Genomic DNA, 14940 nt, shown 5'->3' on the forward strand with positions numbered 1-14940 from the left:
CTTGTGCTAAGAGAGCACCGCCAGCAAACGATTTCGCAAATGGATCGTTTCCACGGCGAGCCCATCAACCGTGTTACCGAAATCTACCACGGTTGTTAATATTTTCTTTTGTCTGCATCTAAGTAATCTTTGAATCGAGTCGTTTCGTTCATTTAATAATTCAGATTAATAAATCGAATCTCTTCTGATACGATCGTCACGGTTCACCGAGGCACGATCGATCGTCAGTTTTGCAATAAATTTGTTAGAGATCGTTCGTTGTCGATCGATTCGCGTTTACTCGAGAATCGACAGGATTCACGTTCCGCCGAAGCTTTCGTTTCCCTCGCGAGAACGTAAGAAAATGATTTCGTTGTGAACAGACGATTTGTTACGGCAAGTAATTTTTGGCAATCAGTAAACAGCATTGTTACTTGTTACTCGATTACAAGCGGTTTCTGTTGATTGTCCGTTTCAACGATCGACGGGGAGAAACTCTTGCAATCGAGGTGCTGGTAGGTGGATTTCGCATGCGAAACAACCGTTTTGCGAAATCCTGTTACGGTGGCCGCAGACTTCAACGGAGGCGCCTAGGTGAATCGACGAAAATTAACAACCGCGAAATTGGATTGAATTTATTAGTACCGGATTACGACGAAATATTTCAAACAATCAAATTGGAAATCTGCCAGTTGTCCTAAATAATTCTTAGTCAACTTGATATGCAAGATCAAAAAGTGGATAAAAGAAGAAAGTGTAAAGAAATCCCATTTGTGGAACTAAAATGATATTTCCTTAAGAAAATGTTCAAAATATTTAAAAAGGCATCGAGTATTCTCGGCATCTCTCGATAAGAACCGCTAACGAGTAGCAGATTTTTCCCAAAGCAGTCCAAGCGAATTAAACCAAACTGGCTATTCAAGGAAGCATTTTAGAACGTGTCACCGTATTTGGGGTTGGATCGAGAAGGGAACCGCCGTGAACGTCGAGAGAGAAAAAAGGATCATGCGCACCCTTGGGGCACGCCCTCAGAGATCAAAAGCATTTTGCTTGATTTCCGCGTGTGCCAGTTATTCAACGATCCAAACATTACGTAAACTGACATTTTCGCGGCTAACTTAAACCAGTCAAAGAGTGCGCTAATCGGTATGCCATCAACTAGGAAAGAATTATTAGCAGAATTAATCTTTTTGGAAACTTTCTTCACAGCGTTGTCATTGAATAACGAATATTTTATCTCGTAGTGGAAATATTGAATAAATAAACAAGTATACTTTAGAAATAAAGTTTGTATATCATAATTCTATAAAAAAAATTGCGAATGCATATTTGTTTTCAAGTTCTCTAGCAAATCTTTTCTAATATTTTTATTCTAAATTTATTTCGAAACCCATTCCGAAACTAGTAAAATATCACTTGTGCATTATGTAACGTAAGCCGTAAGCTATTCAAGATATTTAAATACAAGTTTGTGTCGCGTTGCCGTTCACCACTTCGTCTACGATCGGTTTTCCTCTTCGACCTTCGAGAGTGATTTAAAGACGCCGGCGCGAAATACGTTCCGCGCGAATCGAATTTCTGTATGAACGAAAGCGCGAGCATTACTTAGAGCCTCGCGAAAAAATTGAGCACCGCAGTTCCAAACAAAGAAAAAGGAGTGGCAAAAACAACGTACTTGTACAAATAGTGATGTAATAAACCAAAAAATACCAATTAAGCATTCGATACAGAGCAAAAATTAAAATCCAGATGTCAAAAAACGATATCTGAAATGCACTGTATCGACGCACGAAAATAAAGAGAAAATAAAATTTAAAGATAATATTAAAAAATTGTGCAACACTCACCCACTCTTGATACGACCACCAGTAGGAGCAACACGCTGCTCACGATGATCATTGTCGTGTTCTTCTGTCTCATCCTAACCGTTCGATGAATTCACGCAGAAACAATTGGAAACAAATTTCCAAATCGATAACGACAATGTTGATGCTTGCTATTCGAACGTCGAAGGATTCGCGCACATATGCGTAAAAATGGTCGCAAGGCGTATACGAAAATGAAAACTAAGTTAACCGGTGAAACGGTGATATAGCGCGAAACGGCCGACTCCGCGCCGACGTTGTTGCCGCGGTGGTTTCCTTTCGTTTTTCGTTGTTTACGTTTTTACCGAGCTTGATCCCGATCGAACGAACACTGGCTGTCTCCAGGTGCGTTCTTCTTGCTCAAGAAGTCGGTAAAAATTCAACGGGAAAAAGGGAAGGAAGGAGGCAACGAGGAGCCGGAGCAGCAGCTTCAATAGTAGCGCCGTTCAAAGCCGTGAGAGCTCCATCGACGTCGCAAAACATATGCTACGGTCACGAAGAGAGAAAGGTGACTGGGTATACGCAAGGCGTGCTCAATACCTCCTGTCTTCTTGGCATAGTCACCTTTCTAGCAAAGCAGCAACAAAGAAGGGAGTGTTGGTACTATATCGCGTGGCCACCACCATTCTCGCGCTCGCGATCACCAAACGACCGATGGTGGTGGTTACGGCGGTGGTGGTACCGATACACCGATCAGCCGCCTTCCACCACCAAATCCGCCTTCCTTCGATCAGATTTTTCTGTTCTTCGTATCGGTAACCCTGAAACCATTCTCGGCTTACGTGACCGGCCAACGAGAGAAAAGTTTGACGTTGATCTCGACGCTCTTTCTCCTGCAAGCGAAATGCCGAGGGTTAATTTCGGTTCTTTGCGAAGACACGGCTATACAGTCGCGTGAAATATTCCTACCTTTCTTCGTGTCTTCCAGGAATCTTTAATGGTGTATTATATTTCGGAAGAAATGTTGCGCAGTCGAGTCGGTGGTTTCATGGGGAAGAAATATGGTTCTTTCATGGAGGTAAATCTCTAATAAAGAAACAAGCAATGCTATAGAATGAATCACAAATAAAAACGTGAGAAAATAAAATTAATCACAGATATATCCTTCCTACGAATCAACGATTGTAGGTTTGTATAAAAACTTTATTTTCTCGGCCATATAAAATCACCAATATTTGTTCAAACACACGTTATTTTGACGCAACAAGGTTACATTGATAATAAGCTTCGAATTACAACGAAAACTACGTTAATTTTAAAATATTCTCTTGTTAGAATTAAAAGTTAAAGTTTGATATTTGCAACAAACGGCAAAGCTATCGCGGATAACTTTGTTCGGAATAAAAGCGACCATTTTGCACAGTCCCGTACGTAATTAAATTTATAGGGTGGAGAATATGCAGGAAAGAAGAATCAAACTTATTCGTGTCGATAAATAGCAACAATGATAAGACTTTAATTTCTTGCGACGTTAATCTTTCGAATAAAAAAATACAACGAATCAGAAAATATTTATCGAAAAGTATTCTTTGTTCCTGCTGACCTTTTTGGTATCGAAATCAGCGATGCGATAAAAAATATAACACTTCCTACAACATATATTATAACGTATACCGCGACAAAGAAATGCCATTGGTGGAATTACACAGTCCTTTTTAATCCTGCATCCGATAATTACGAATATATCACATGATAATTATAAACATATCACATATATATGTACATTATTTTCATCTTTTATACTGTGAAAACACAAATACGGCATCGAGTTTACCTACGTGGATCGTGTACTTTTCCCTTGGGTGAACCAATATAAATCAACATAAACGACTAGACATACTTGTGGTGTTCTGTCACAAGTAATTTCTTACTTCCTTCCAAAGGTCTCCTGAGAGCGATCGAACTGTACACGTATTCGTAAAGAACAAAAAAAATACGCAACATCTGTATGTATACATATACAACAATACGTAAAACCTTGAAATACTTTCTACGTACTTGATTACAACTTACGAATAATCTGTGCCTTGGATATAGAGAAACTTTTTATAGAGAAACTACGAACGTACGGAGTTGTGTTCACATTGAGAAATGAATTTAAACGTTTTACGTAAATTTACATTTACTGCAACGATGAACCCTGAATAGAGCCAAACATTCACTTCTCTGAAACTTGCAAGGATAACAGCGTTAATTACTATCGGCGGATTATCAAAATTTATATGTAGAAATAACAAAATTATTATCAATTGCTCTCAGTCCACGAAATCGTAAGCTGCATTTCAGTTCTCGCGTTACATAGATCCATCCCTGAGGCTACTATTATATTTTCAACACTCAATCCGATACAGCTACGTTTTTTGTCTGGTTTATATAAAATATTATCTGCGCGATAATTATTGTTTCAACGATTAGAGAAAAGTAAGCGTTTAGTAAATTTGGTTTCGAGCGATTTCAATTGACTATGATTAGAATACTTTGTGTAGCTTCCAAAGGCCGGTTTTAAAAGTCGAAGAATTTGTCAAATAATGTTAGCTTTTTTTTTATTTTTTCGTTTTATTAGTAACTGTGAAACGATTCGTATGTACATCAATTGAACACGGCAATATATACAACAACGGTTGCACGCCGTGGCTCGAGTTAGATTCGAACAATATTACAAGATACCCCATACTTTGTACAAAATTCATTTTGCGAATACATAAAAGCGCAGAATATCGCCATTCCTCGAGAATGAAAGACCTTCTTAATTTGCTGCCCGATAACCACTGAAACACAGTGGTTTCTTACTTACAACAATGTAAGTGTTCTCTATACATTTGGAATAGCCTCTAGCGCGCACACGCGGCTGCAATTAGCAATACGCGCCACTATTTAATAGAAATATTTGAGGCTATATATAGTATGCCCGTTTCGAGGGTAGATAACTGCATAACTGATAAAATATCCTGTATAATTCTAGTTACTAACTAATTCAATTTGCCTATACTTTTTGCGCAAGTTGCTTACAGAGTCTTTGAACAAAACAGGGTCAAGCCTCATATTGGATCGTAACAACGGCATGTACCCGAAAACAGCTACAAACGTATTCATACACGTTTGCCGCTGTATAAAATGATCTGGATCGTTCCATGGGGATCTGAAAATTTCATGTGTCAAGTAAGAGAATAAACTGAAGATGCTATTCAAGAATACGACACTTTGCTACGCAGGTATAACGATGCATTATAAGCATCAAGCGGACCTTATGGATAATATATAATTATTTTACACATCGACGAGTAATATTTTTAAATCACGAAAAATAAAAAATTTAAGCTTACCACAACTTCAATGAAAAACAATGAAAACTCAATTACCAATGGCAATAGAATAGAGACAGCATATACGTGATACATTTACGATAAAAAGCACGACACTTTTAAAACTTATAATAAATCTATGATTCAATTGTTTCCAATATTTGTTGCACAAATGAAAAACAAAATAAATACTTTATAAATTTAACTACCGACTAAACGGATTTACACATCATGGCGTCGCTTTTATTAATGGCGGAAACTTTGAAATAACGATCCGCCAATCAGAGCATAACTACTGCAGATCTAATCGATATTGTGAAAAATCGATTATGCAATATAATGTCATTAACCGATTTTAAATATTGAAATATCATTGATCAATTTTAAATATTAAAATATCGTGATAAATTTTTTATTATTGAAATATCAACGTTCTTTAATTTAGAAGATTGGTTATGAAGGAATGCTTACAGTTACCAGTGTCAGAAATATTGTGTTCATTTTTAAAAAAGTGACAAAGTGGACCATTTGTATGCAACCAAAGAAACAGTCGCGATAAGCGCTAAAATCATTCGGTAAACCATATTTACCTGCGTAGCAGCTTGGCAAAAATACATAATACATACCTGATTCCACCTACTGTAGTATCTTTATACAATTTCCTTTGAGTTACTTTAATAGGTGGTCTTCGCGTAACATGACTTACTAAAAAATTCATAAGTATGTCCTCGCAGTTTTGTGATTGCTCGACAGTTTTGTGTAACGTCGAACTCAGTAATTCGGTATATAACGTGTTATAATAACGATGATAAAAGGCGGCACCAGTAAGAATTATACTATAATCATTTGTCCATTTGCTTGTATAACCCCATGAGCGCTTTAAATGATAAAAAGATTTGTATAAAAATTACCGTATATATTAGATGAAAAATGTTGTTTTATACACTTACTTTAGAGTCATCCCAGTAATGTGACCTTGCTGGGTAGCCAACTATCCGGTCAGGAAATGATCGCCATACCGTAAAGGCGAAATCAATTTCATCTGTGTTGAGTGTGGCATCTTCGTCTAGAGATAATATGGCACTAGTTTTGATTAATGGGTGAGGATAGAAACGTTGAGATATACCATCGACCGTAACGACATGTATTGATGCTTTGATCCCTTGCCATCGTGGTCTTCTTGGTAACGGAATGTCCGAGTTCCACATGAGAATAATCTAAAGCGAATTGTGTGTTAGTACAAAATATAAAAAGGAATAGAGAAAAAAAGGAGTTGATTTATATGATAAGCTCACCTTATCTAGGTATTTACTTTTCGCAAGACTTTTAAGCAAGCGATATAGCACAGCAGTGGATCCCAACTGCGAGTATATGATGGCAGTGAAGGTATTACCTGGATTACTTTTCGAAAATGGAAGTTCTTGCTGACTATCGGCAAATTGCGGTAATATTGCTAACGCTCCAGGACTAGTATTCCAAACAAATTTTTCTCTTGTACCTTCCCAAGGCAAACGCTCACGGATATTCTACGAGTTCGACAGAATATTACGAAGTTAAAAAATCCTTTTATCGCTAAGATATTAACGTTACTTTATAATACTACCTCAAATACTGTAAATACAATTTTTTCTATCGAGGAAAAGTATCGTTCCCAAAGAAACTGCGTTTGCTGCCGCAATTTAAGAATATGTACATTGGACACAGACCGCACTATATCTGGAATCTAAAAAAACAACATTTATCTGTAGTTCAACTTGATCGCTCTTTTGATAATAGCCTTTATTTTAATCTTATTTACTTGAAGTAGCAGTCTTTCATCGGAAAATATAACAGCTTGTGTCCAATCAATTCGTTCATGAAAAGGAAGCGCCCAGCCATTACTTAAAATAACCGGAATGCATCCAGCTCTTAAAGCTTCTAAAAATCGGAAACTGCCAAGTCTTCTTCCTCTTGGTACAAGACAAAAGGTAGCATTCATTAATAAAATTTCATAATCATACCTGAAAAACATGAATTAAATATCAGTTTTGATTTTTTATTTAGAACAGTTGTTTGTTAGATTATCCCTTCTTGATGCTCACGTATCATATTCTTGATTATCTTGTTGACAATGTTCATCTTGTAACTCTCTCCATGCTTTACCATGACGGCAAGTTGTAACAAATACCAAATCCTTGCCATTATGTAAATGATAGAGAGCATTTCTAGTTTCAGAACCTATACCATGGACGTATCTTTTACCCTTAAAAGCTGCAACGTATTTTTTATTATTAGGAAAATTATTTTCTAAAGCTTGACCTGGCTCTCCACCGCGTTCTGGATGTTGTTTTCCGAACAATGGTATAGATATGTCAAAATCTGGTCTATGTCTAAAGATAGACATACTGGCCTTAGCAAGCATAGCATATCCCAAATCAAAAGCCAATGACTCTTCTGCATAATCAGGCCATGTTCCAGAATATAAATTAAATATCAAATGATTTCTGCCATTATTCCAATATGGTAAACGTATTAATTTTGAAGGAAGATTATGCACAAATTCCGTCGATAATGGATCTCTGTCTAATGTATCAAGAGCTAATACAAATATACATGCCCGAGTTGGATCTGATGTATAATATCTTGATTCTGTAATAACATTCAATATTTTTTGGTATAATGGACTTATCACATCTTCAACCGGATACACATATACTGTGAAACCTTGTTTGCATCTGGTAAAGTCAAAACAAGTCTCCATACGACATTGCCTTGCACGATGAGACATAGGTGGGATTCCATTTGATGTTCTCAAATCCTTGTCATAGAATTCTTCATTTAGACTTAAATATGAAGGCAATCGCTCATAAGGCAACTGAGATCTGCCTGTCCATTTTTCACTTTTTAACCGATAACCACCAAAGTAACAATATCCAAGAAACGCACATGTTACAAATAATAATAAATAGCGCTTCTTGGCTTGCATTTTTAATGCAATCAGGTTATACTCCAATATACATTGACTTTAAACATTATTTTTCACATATAGAATACATGGCATTTGATCATAAATGCATTGTAATGGACCTATTACTACTTCAATTTTATAAATACACAAATTCAAAACTTACTCCAAAATGAAATTAATTTCATTCTTAAAGGTTGCTGGAACAAAAGAAAAAAGAAACAGCTATTGAAGAAAATGAAAACATTTTCACATATATATATAATATATATATACATACAGACATATATATATATATATATAAGAGAGAATAATGTAATAGACTTTCATGTATCATTAACATACAGTATCTAAATGCATTGCATAGCACTTATAAAAAAAAATCCTATATATATTGCAGAATTTTTTTTATATTAATTTTAAATATATGAAATATATATTTAGTTACCTCCGAACTTGCATGATCCAATATTGGTTAACAGGAACGTTTTAAAGGTTGTAATTATTACAAAATACATGGCAAAAAACGCGCTGTACCCAATAAAACATCAACTCTATATTTATATTTATGCATTACAATATGATTTACAAAATGTCGAATCTAAATGACAGATTGTAAATGTCTATGGACGCTGCCGTGAGTTAACCTATACTATCCTATATTATTACGGACATTGCACACGAGAGCGACAACGTCAAACTTATCGAAGTCGACATTCGATAAGACGGGGACAAATAGAGGTTCATACTTTTTTACAATAATCTATTTTCTTGTTAAAACAACACAGTGAATTTTTTCCTTAGTTAGGTTAGTTCTGACGTACATTCAATTCGCAGAACGTGCCGGCGTTATTACGCCCATTCGCATTTTCGGTCGGCGTCACTACACACGCGTGACATCGATCGGAAAACGCCTCCAAGTGCAAAATCATTGCACGCAGCGCATTAAATAATTGGTTTAAAAAGCAACGCGAGTTATGCAATGACGTTGGAACGATTAGACTGGCAAATCGCTTATTGGTTACTTCATGCCGAGCTTTGCAGAATGTTTGATTGTGTGAGAAACACTGCAAACTACACTCCTACAAATCTAAACAAAACTGTCGATCAAGGTTATGCCGCTACCTAGTGGTCAACCGATAAACCTCTCGAACCGTTTCACCCGCTTCGATTAAATTTATTAAAAGCACATATTTTTTTTATTGTAAATCAATACTCTTTAAGAGAGACATAGTTTAGCGTAAAGGTTCTATGGTATCAATTAGAGTGAAGGTTATTGTGTTACACGAAGAGTTTACTTAAGTAAGGAAGAGAAGATAATAATAGAATGAAAATAATAAATGAAAAAACATTGAAGTGACTTTTTTATCACAAAAACTCACCTTATATTACGTTTTTAGTATCGGACCAAAATTTTCGTTTTACTATAGAAATTACAGAATTAACCGTTATACAATTGTAATATACGTTTCGATAGAAATAAGATATTTTTGCCTTTTTAATTATTTCACATGATCGTGCTTTATTCACTCTCTTAACTTGTAAACTATTTCTAAGTTAAGTACTATCCGGCAACCATGCTGCACCAATAATGATTTTACTTTGATCGTCGATTCTTGCGATTGATTTGCCGAACACTTATACTATTAAAGCATGCTCTGTATATATATATATATATTTTCCAATATGGAATTTGAACTTATCTATAACGTGACGTAAATGTGTATACTTAATAAGGCGTGTATGCATATGAATATGTCATTTGTTGCCCTCACATTATTAAATGACATATTTATGCAAATGAATTCTTTTATCCTGCTTCTTATAGACCTTGATAGTTTCTTCTTGTTTCAATTTAGTACATAAATGACATAATTATGAAATGAATTATTACGAATCTAGTGATATATTTAACAAAACTAAATTAATAACAAATAACTGTAATAAATAATAATTTATGATAGAGAATTTACAGAAAGTAAAGATACACTTTTTAAAATAATTATATATTTGTATTCTTCAGATTAATAGTGTGAAATAATATGAGATAGTATACTAATAATATGGAATAATGATATAGTAATAGAATTTGATATATTTAAAAGCAAATAAAAATTTAATAGCATAATAAATTTTATACATCTTATTTTTAAGTATGATATAACCTAAAGCTTTATTTCACTTCTGTAACTTCTTGTCATATTTCTGATTCACCATCATAAATTTTAAGAGGTTCCGATTCGTGTCTTCTATGTCTGTCTCTAGTGTCTGGATTTAACCTTAATTTTCTTCCTGCTACAGTTGGTATATCCCTTACATTCATTAAATATTCTGCTGCTAACTGAGTACTTTCCATTTTAACTATCGCAGCCCTAAACATATAATTTTGTGATTTGTACTTTTTTGCATATGATACTATTGATACATCTACGCAAACAATAATAAACTTACTTAGATGTCTGCGAGTATGGTTTTAACATTTTAACAGATACACAGCCTGGGATAACTGCCTTCAATTCATCAGATTTTGTTCCACATTTGATATTTGATACAAAAAGGCTATTAAAGATATAAGCACATTTTATTATTGGTATTTCATTGTAATTATAAAAGATATGAAATGTACTTACTGTTTTGTCAATTTTTTATCTTCTTCCACCTTAGGTATAACAATCTTTTTTCTTACTACTGTAGTTTTTCTTTCAATTTTTGTATTTGCAGGTGCAACCACTATACGTTTCCCATTTATCCTTGTATTTTTCACTGCTGTTAAATTTTTCATCTTCTCCTTTACATCGGGAAATACTACATAACAATGCCTACTAGATTGTCGAAGTAAATTTATCTTAAAATTACCAGTAAATAATTTTGCAACATCGTCTTTATCTTGAATTGTATGTGGCAAACGAACGTATAGAGCTTGTTCTTTTTCTTGCTGTCGTTGTATAATTTTTTTTGTACCTTTCATTTTTGTACTTTCGCGAATTCAATTTTCGATAGATATAAATATAGATAGAAACATATTCACGATAGAAGTGATCAGGCTTTCATAAAATTTTAGGTTATATTTGTATTTGTGGTTAGGTTTAGAAAAGTATATAAACATAAGATGCGTGCATTGATGCACGTGCGTAAACGGAACTGATCAACTGCTCAAATGAATAAGGCCTACTGATTCGTTAGCTCCAACAGGTTCCAACAAGGAAAGGTCAAAGAGGACAAATTCTACAGAGAACGTCCGTAATACTGGTTAGCAATATACGAACCAATTGTCAATCAGATCTTTTAGGTAGAAAAGTAATGATTGGTTATAGCATAGTTTATATTCCGTTGGATGTGCATAAGGAAAACGAAAGCGACATCTAGTCACTATTGTAAACTAGTAAAATCGTAAGAAGTCACAGATGGCCGTCTCAAATCAACAACCGGTACAGTGAACGAGTTAAGTGACGCGGTTATGTACGCAAAACAATCGCGTCAGACGCGGAAAACGTCGTGAAACATGTAAGGAGTTTCTATCATAAGTGCCAACACGTTGAATTTTACGTTTCTTTTTGTTTTACAATATCACCGATCAGCAGTGAAAGCAAAACTTGGCTTGTTCCACCGTTGCTTTCACGAATTGGTTTTATCGTCAGTGACGTACGGTTCTCGAATACCGAGGCCAAACACAATTTGCTGTTCGAGGATGAGCGCGAATAATGTGCAAGCACTTTTCGCCTGTTCAAGATGTTTCTCAAGGCATCCTTTCGAGGAGCTTTCGCCGGGGCAACAATTGTGCAAGGTATTGCTTTGGATTTTCGAATTTTTCCTCGGATTCCACCACACGACTACCGATTCTTTTGGAGCGTCATTTTTCGTGTTTGCAAGATACGATGCTAATAATAGAACTTTTAATTCAAATGCACGTTCCAGATACAATTGTTGCTGTTTTCATACGATCAAACCTTAAAATATGTGTTAGATAAAAATTTGGTTGCATACAGACTCGCTTTTAAACTAAAATTTAAGAACAATTGTGCGTATGCACCTAAAAATTAAATAATTACTGTTTTAACTGATCATTTTTATTTAAAAATTGTCTCAATTCAACGAGACATTGTGATTTGGATTTTAATAAACATTTTTTTCTTCCAGTATTATGTGTTTTGTGCAAAAGCTTGAGTAATGTATGAACATTAAAACTGACTAAATGTAAATACATACATTGTAAATTTTTATATTTCTGCATTCTTTTAATCAATTTTTACTATATTATGTTGCTTATTTAGGAATGCAGAGGTGCATTTCCTGTGGTGAAATGTACATATTGTAGATCAGAGTTCCAACAAACAATGTAAGCACCACATGAGTTATTTCCCATTTTGGTTAATTTATCTAATATATCTCTAAACAATTTTATTCTTTAATTTGCAGTAAGGGTAATACAAGCACTATTTGTAAGAAATGTGAGCAGAATGTGAAATCTTATGGTAAGCCATCGGCCTGTGAATATTGCAATACCATAGCTGCATTTATTGGTAGTAAATGTCAAAGATGTACAAATTCTGAAAAACGTTATGGGCCACCAGTTACTTGTGAGCAGTGCAAACAGAAGTGTGCCTTTGACAGACAAGATGAAGATAAAAAAGTAATTCATTTTGATAAGATAATGATATGCTTGTAAATTGTGAACGATAATTACTAATATCTTGATTAAAGGTTGATGGAAAGTTATTATGTTGGCTATGTACACTATCATATAAACGAGCATTGGCGAAAACTAAACAATCGGATGCTGAGAGGAGGGCACATTTGAAACTTGCACAACAACGAGCAGCAAAGCACAAAGAACAAAAGTAATTATCCAAATACGTAATGTCACAAGGTAACTTTGTGCTTAGTAGTCTTAATTGTGTTCATCACAATTTCTCTTTTGTTGTAACATAATCCGGTAATGTTTAGTATCTAGGCATTTTGTATGAGTTCCTGGTCAATTTGTTTATTTTGCTTCAGATTAAAAAGTCACAATAAGAGACCACACAGAGTCGATGTAACGAAACTACCGCCTCAGTCCGAAGGTGCAGACACAAACGGTCCGACACCGGTGAAAGCAGCGCGGATGGGTGGCGTTCATGATCCGCATGATCCCAACAGTTCGGATCACGTAGTTGCGGTTACGCAACTTAAAGAAAAGATAGCCCATCTCCAGAAACAAATCTCTATTAAAGATGGGCAATTACTTGCTAAGGATAGACAAGTATGTATATTCTGAAAGCGAAAATCTCTGAAATGTTATCGACCAGCTTTGATTCAGTTAGAATTACTCTTGTTTACAGATTACAGAATTGAAGGCAAAAAACTTCACGTCGGAAACGGAACTTCGTAACAAGATGAAAGCGACGGAGAAAGAATACGAAGCCAAAATATCGACGATGCAACTCAAGATCTCCAGTTTGTTAAAAGAAGTTGCCTCTCTATCGAAGAGTTCTAAGCGGGGCGACAGAGTTGCCGCTACGAAAACAGAAGCTGGGACCAACAGTGGAAGTGGAACAGACAGTCCTGTACCTTGATAAGGTAGGACATTTCACATCCTCATTATTCTTTGTCAATTAATGTTCGAATGATCATATTCTATATTTACATTTTAATTCGTCGACGCGACATATTTATAATAATAAAATGTTGTAATTGAGTATATATTTAGTGTTTGGAATGATATTTTATTTGTGATTTAACGTTCATGGCTTCCTAATCTTTTACTTCTGATAAGAGCCAAACGTTATCAGGATTCCATTTCTTGTGCTTTTAGTTGTGTTCTATTATTTCCAAATATGTGTATAAGAATGTATAACTTTTGCTACCTCGCTCCTATAGTTCCATATGATGTATTGCTTTGGAGTGATTTTACGATACAAGGCTCATAGTTTCCTTTTATGTTCCGAACGTTATAAAATGCTTTGTTTTGCGTTAAAAATTTCGCGTTTTAAAAAAATTATTTTGATATTGTGATTGCAATAGTTACTGTTACTACGAGTCTTCTTTATCATTCTTCTTTCTTTATGCGTTATCGTTGCTTAAATATTTTAGATATGAAATTTATAGCACCGTCAACGATTTTGTGCTTATGCTCTTTGCGGTTATGTAAGATAGTACGAAGTAAATCTATTTTTTGGCGCGTATTTTAAAGAGTATTTGTTCTAGACAAAGAACGTGTAATTTTTCTGCGAGATGAAAGAAATCTTAAAATTGTTTTCAGGGACTTGGTTAGCCGTGACAACATACTCAAATGTCCATACCCGCATAAATCATGTAGTATATTACATATAGCTAATTGTTTCCATTAACAAGGCAAAATCTGTATTATTTTTCTAATTAATATAGGAATATATATTATCTTCGACGTGTATACGGAAAGTTTTACACGTTCTTCTAATGGGGGATGATGACGATGATGTAAGTGTAAAGAAAAGGTGTTATTCGTAAGTTAGGTAGCTTTCCCCCTTTTGTTCCATTTTTACCATTTCGCGGACGCAAATTTTTGCAATTTCCATTTCGCGATAAATTTGTTTATATGACAATGAAATTGCACTTTATCGAATTGTACATTAATAAATCGGAAAGGTATCCGGTCCGAGAAAAGTGATTTTTAAACTCTATGATCGAAGTTGATACTTGCGTAAAATGAACAGAGTTATATGCAGACACATACACACATACACACACTATAATTGAGCAATAGTGCTGCTGTAACATTTTCCTATCTATAACGATGACGATGTAACGACGATGAACCAGGATATGGTGATTGTAGATCAATTTACAATAAAAGGTTAAAAACGATATACCTCGCCTTATAAGTTGAAACATA

General features: G+C 34.8%; 4 protein-coding genes across 10 annotated transcripts in view; 1 reads left to right on the forward strand and 3 right to left on the reverse strand.

The window, feature by feature from the left end:
- The window catches only part of LOC100743444, a 43287-nt gene extending 40415 nt beyond the window's left edge, over positions 1-2872 (reverse strand). For 3 of the 5 annotated variants that reach the window (XM_033323151.1, XM_033323152.1, XM_033323153.1), the window contains exons 1-3: positions 2754-2872; positions 2409-2677; positions 1827-2330 (exon numbers count right to left, since the gene is read on the reverse strand). In XM_033323151.1, the coding sequence (XP_033179042.1) occupies positions 1827-1899 (73 nt within the window). In that variant the 5' untranslated portion in view covers positions 1900-2330; positions 2409-2677; positions 2754-2872. The other 2 variants (XM_033323154.1, XM_033323150.1) reach the window with 2 other exon arrangements.
- Positions 2873-3424: 552 nt separating this feature from the next.
- LOC100741317 (exostosin-1) lies at positions 3425-9957 on the reverse strand. Of its 2 annotated transcripts, none has more exons than XM_033323156.1 (8): positions 9473-9957; positions 7228-8290; positions 6945-7146; positions 6750-6869; positions 6442-6672; positions 6097-6363; positions 5773-6023; positions 3425-4983 (listed from the first exon to the last, which is right to left on the reverse strand). In XM_033323156.1, the coding sequence occupies exons 2-8, from the start codon at positions 8109-8111 to the stop codon at positions 4803-4805; spliced, it is 2136 nt and encodes a 711-aa protein (XP_033179047.1). In that variant the 5' UTR covers positions 8112-8290; positions 9473-9957; the 3' UTR covers positions 3425-4802. The 2 variants fall into 2 exon arrangements, with proteins under 2 accessions (XP_033179047.1, XP_003492725.1); XM_003492677.4 differs by lacking the exon at positions 9473-9957 and adding an exon at positions 8539-9419.
- A 228-nt stretch (positions 9958-10185) lies between these two features.
- LOC100743566 lies at positions 10186-11357 on the reverse strand. The gene is made up of 3 exons (XM_003492693.4): positions 10721-11357; positions 10542-10649; positions 10186-10462 (listed from the first exon to the last, which is right to left on the reverse strand). Exons 1-3 carry the CDS (start codon positions 11056-11058, stop codon positions 10288-10290), a joined length of 621 nt encoding a protein of 206 aa, XP_003492741.1. The 5' UTR covers positions 11059-11357; the 3' UTR covers positions 10186-10287.
- A 107-nt stretch (positions 11358-11464) lies between these two features.
- Positions 11465-14940, forward strand: part of LOC100741515 (protein FAM76A) — a 41162-nt gene continuing 37686 nt past the window's right edge. The window contains exons 1-7 of one of the 2 annotated variants that reach the window (XM_012390585.3): positions 11465-11874; positions 12362-12426; positions 12507-12720; positions 12792-12928; positions 13086-13329; positions 13409-13646; positions 14329-14914. In XM_012390585.3, the coding sequence (XP_012246008.1) occupies positions 11779-11874; positions 12362-12426; positions 12507-12720; positions 12792-12928; positions 13086-13329; positions 13409-13642 (990 nt within the window). In that variant the 5' untranslated portion in view covers positions 11465-11778 and the 3' untranslated portion in view covers positions 13643-13646; positions 14329-14914. Of the gene's footprint in view, positions 11875-12361; positions 12427-12506; positions 12721-12791; positions 12929-13085; positions 13330-13408; positions 13647-14328; positions 14915-14940 lie in introns of those variants that run through there. The other variant, XM_003492678.4, reaches the window with a different exon arrangement.

Source organism: Bombus impatiens, unplaced genomic scaffold (genome assembly GCF_000188095.3).
Source record: "Bombus impatiens unplaced genomic scaffold, BIMP_2.2 scf_0815, whole genome shotgun sequence".
NCBI lineage: Eukaryota > Metazoa > Arthropoda > Insecta > Hymenoptera > Apidae > Bombus > Bombus impatiens.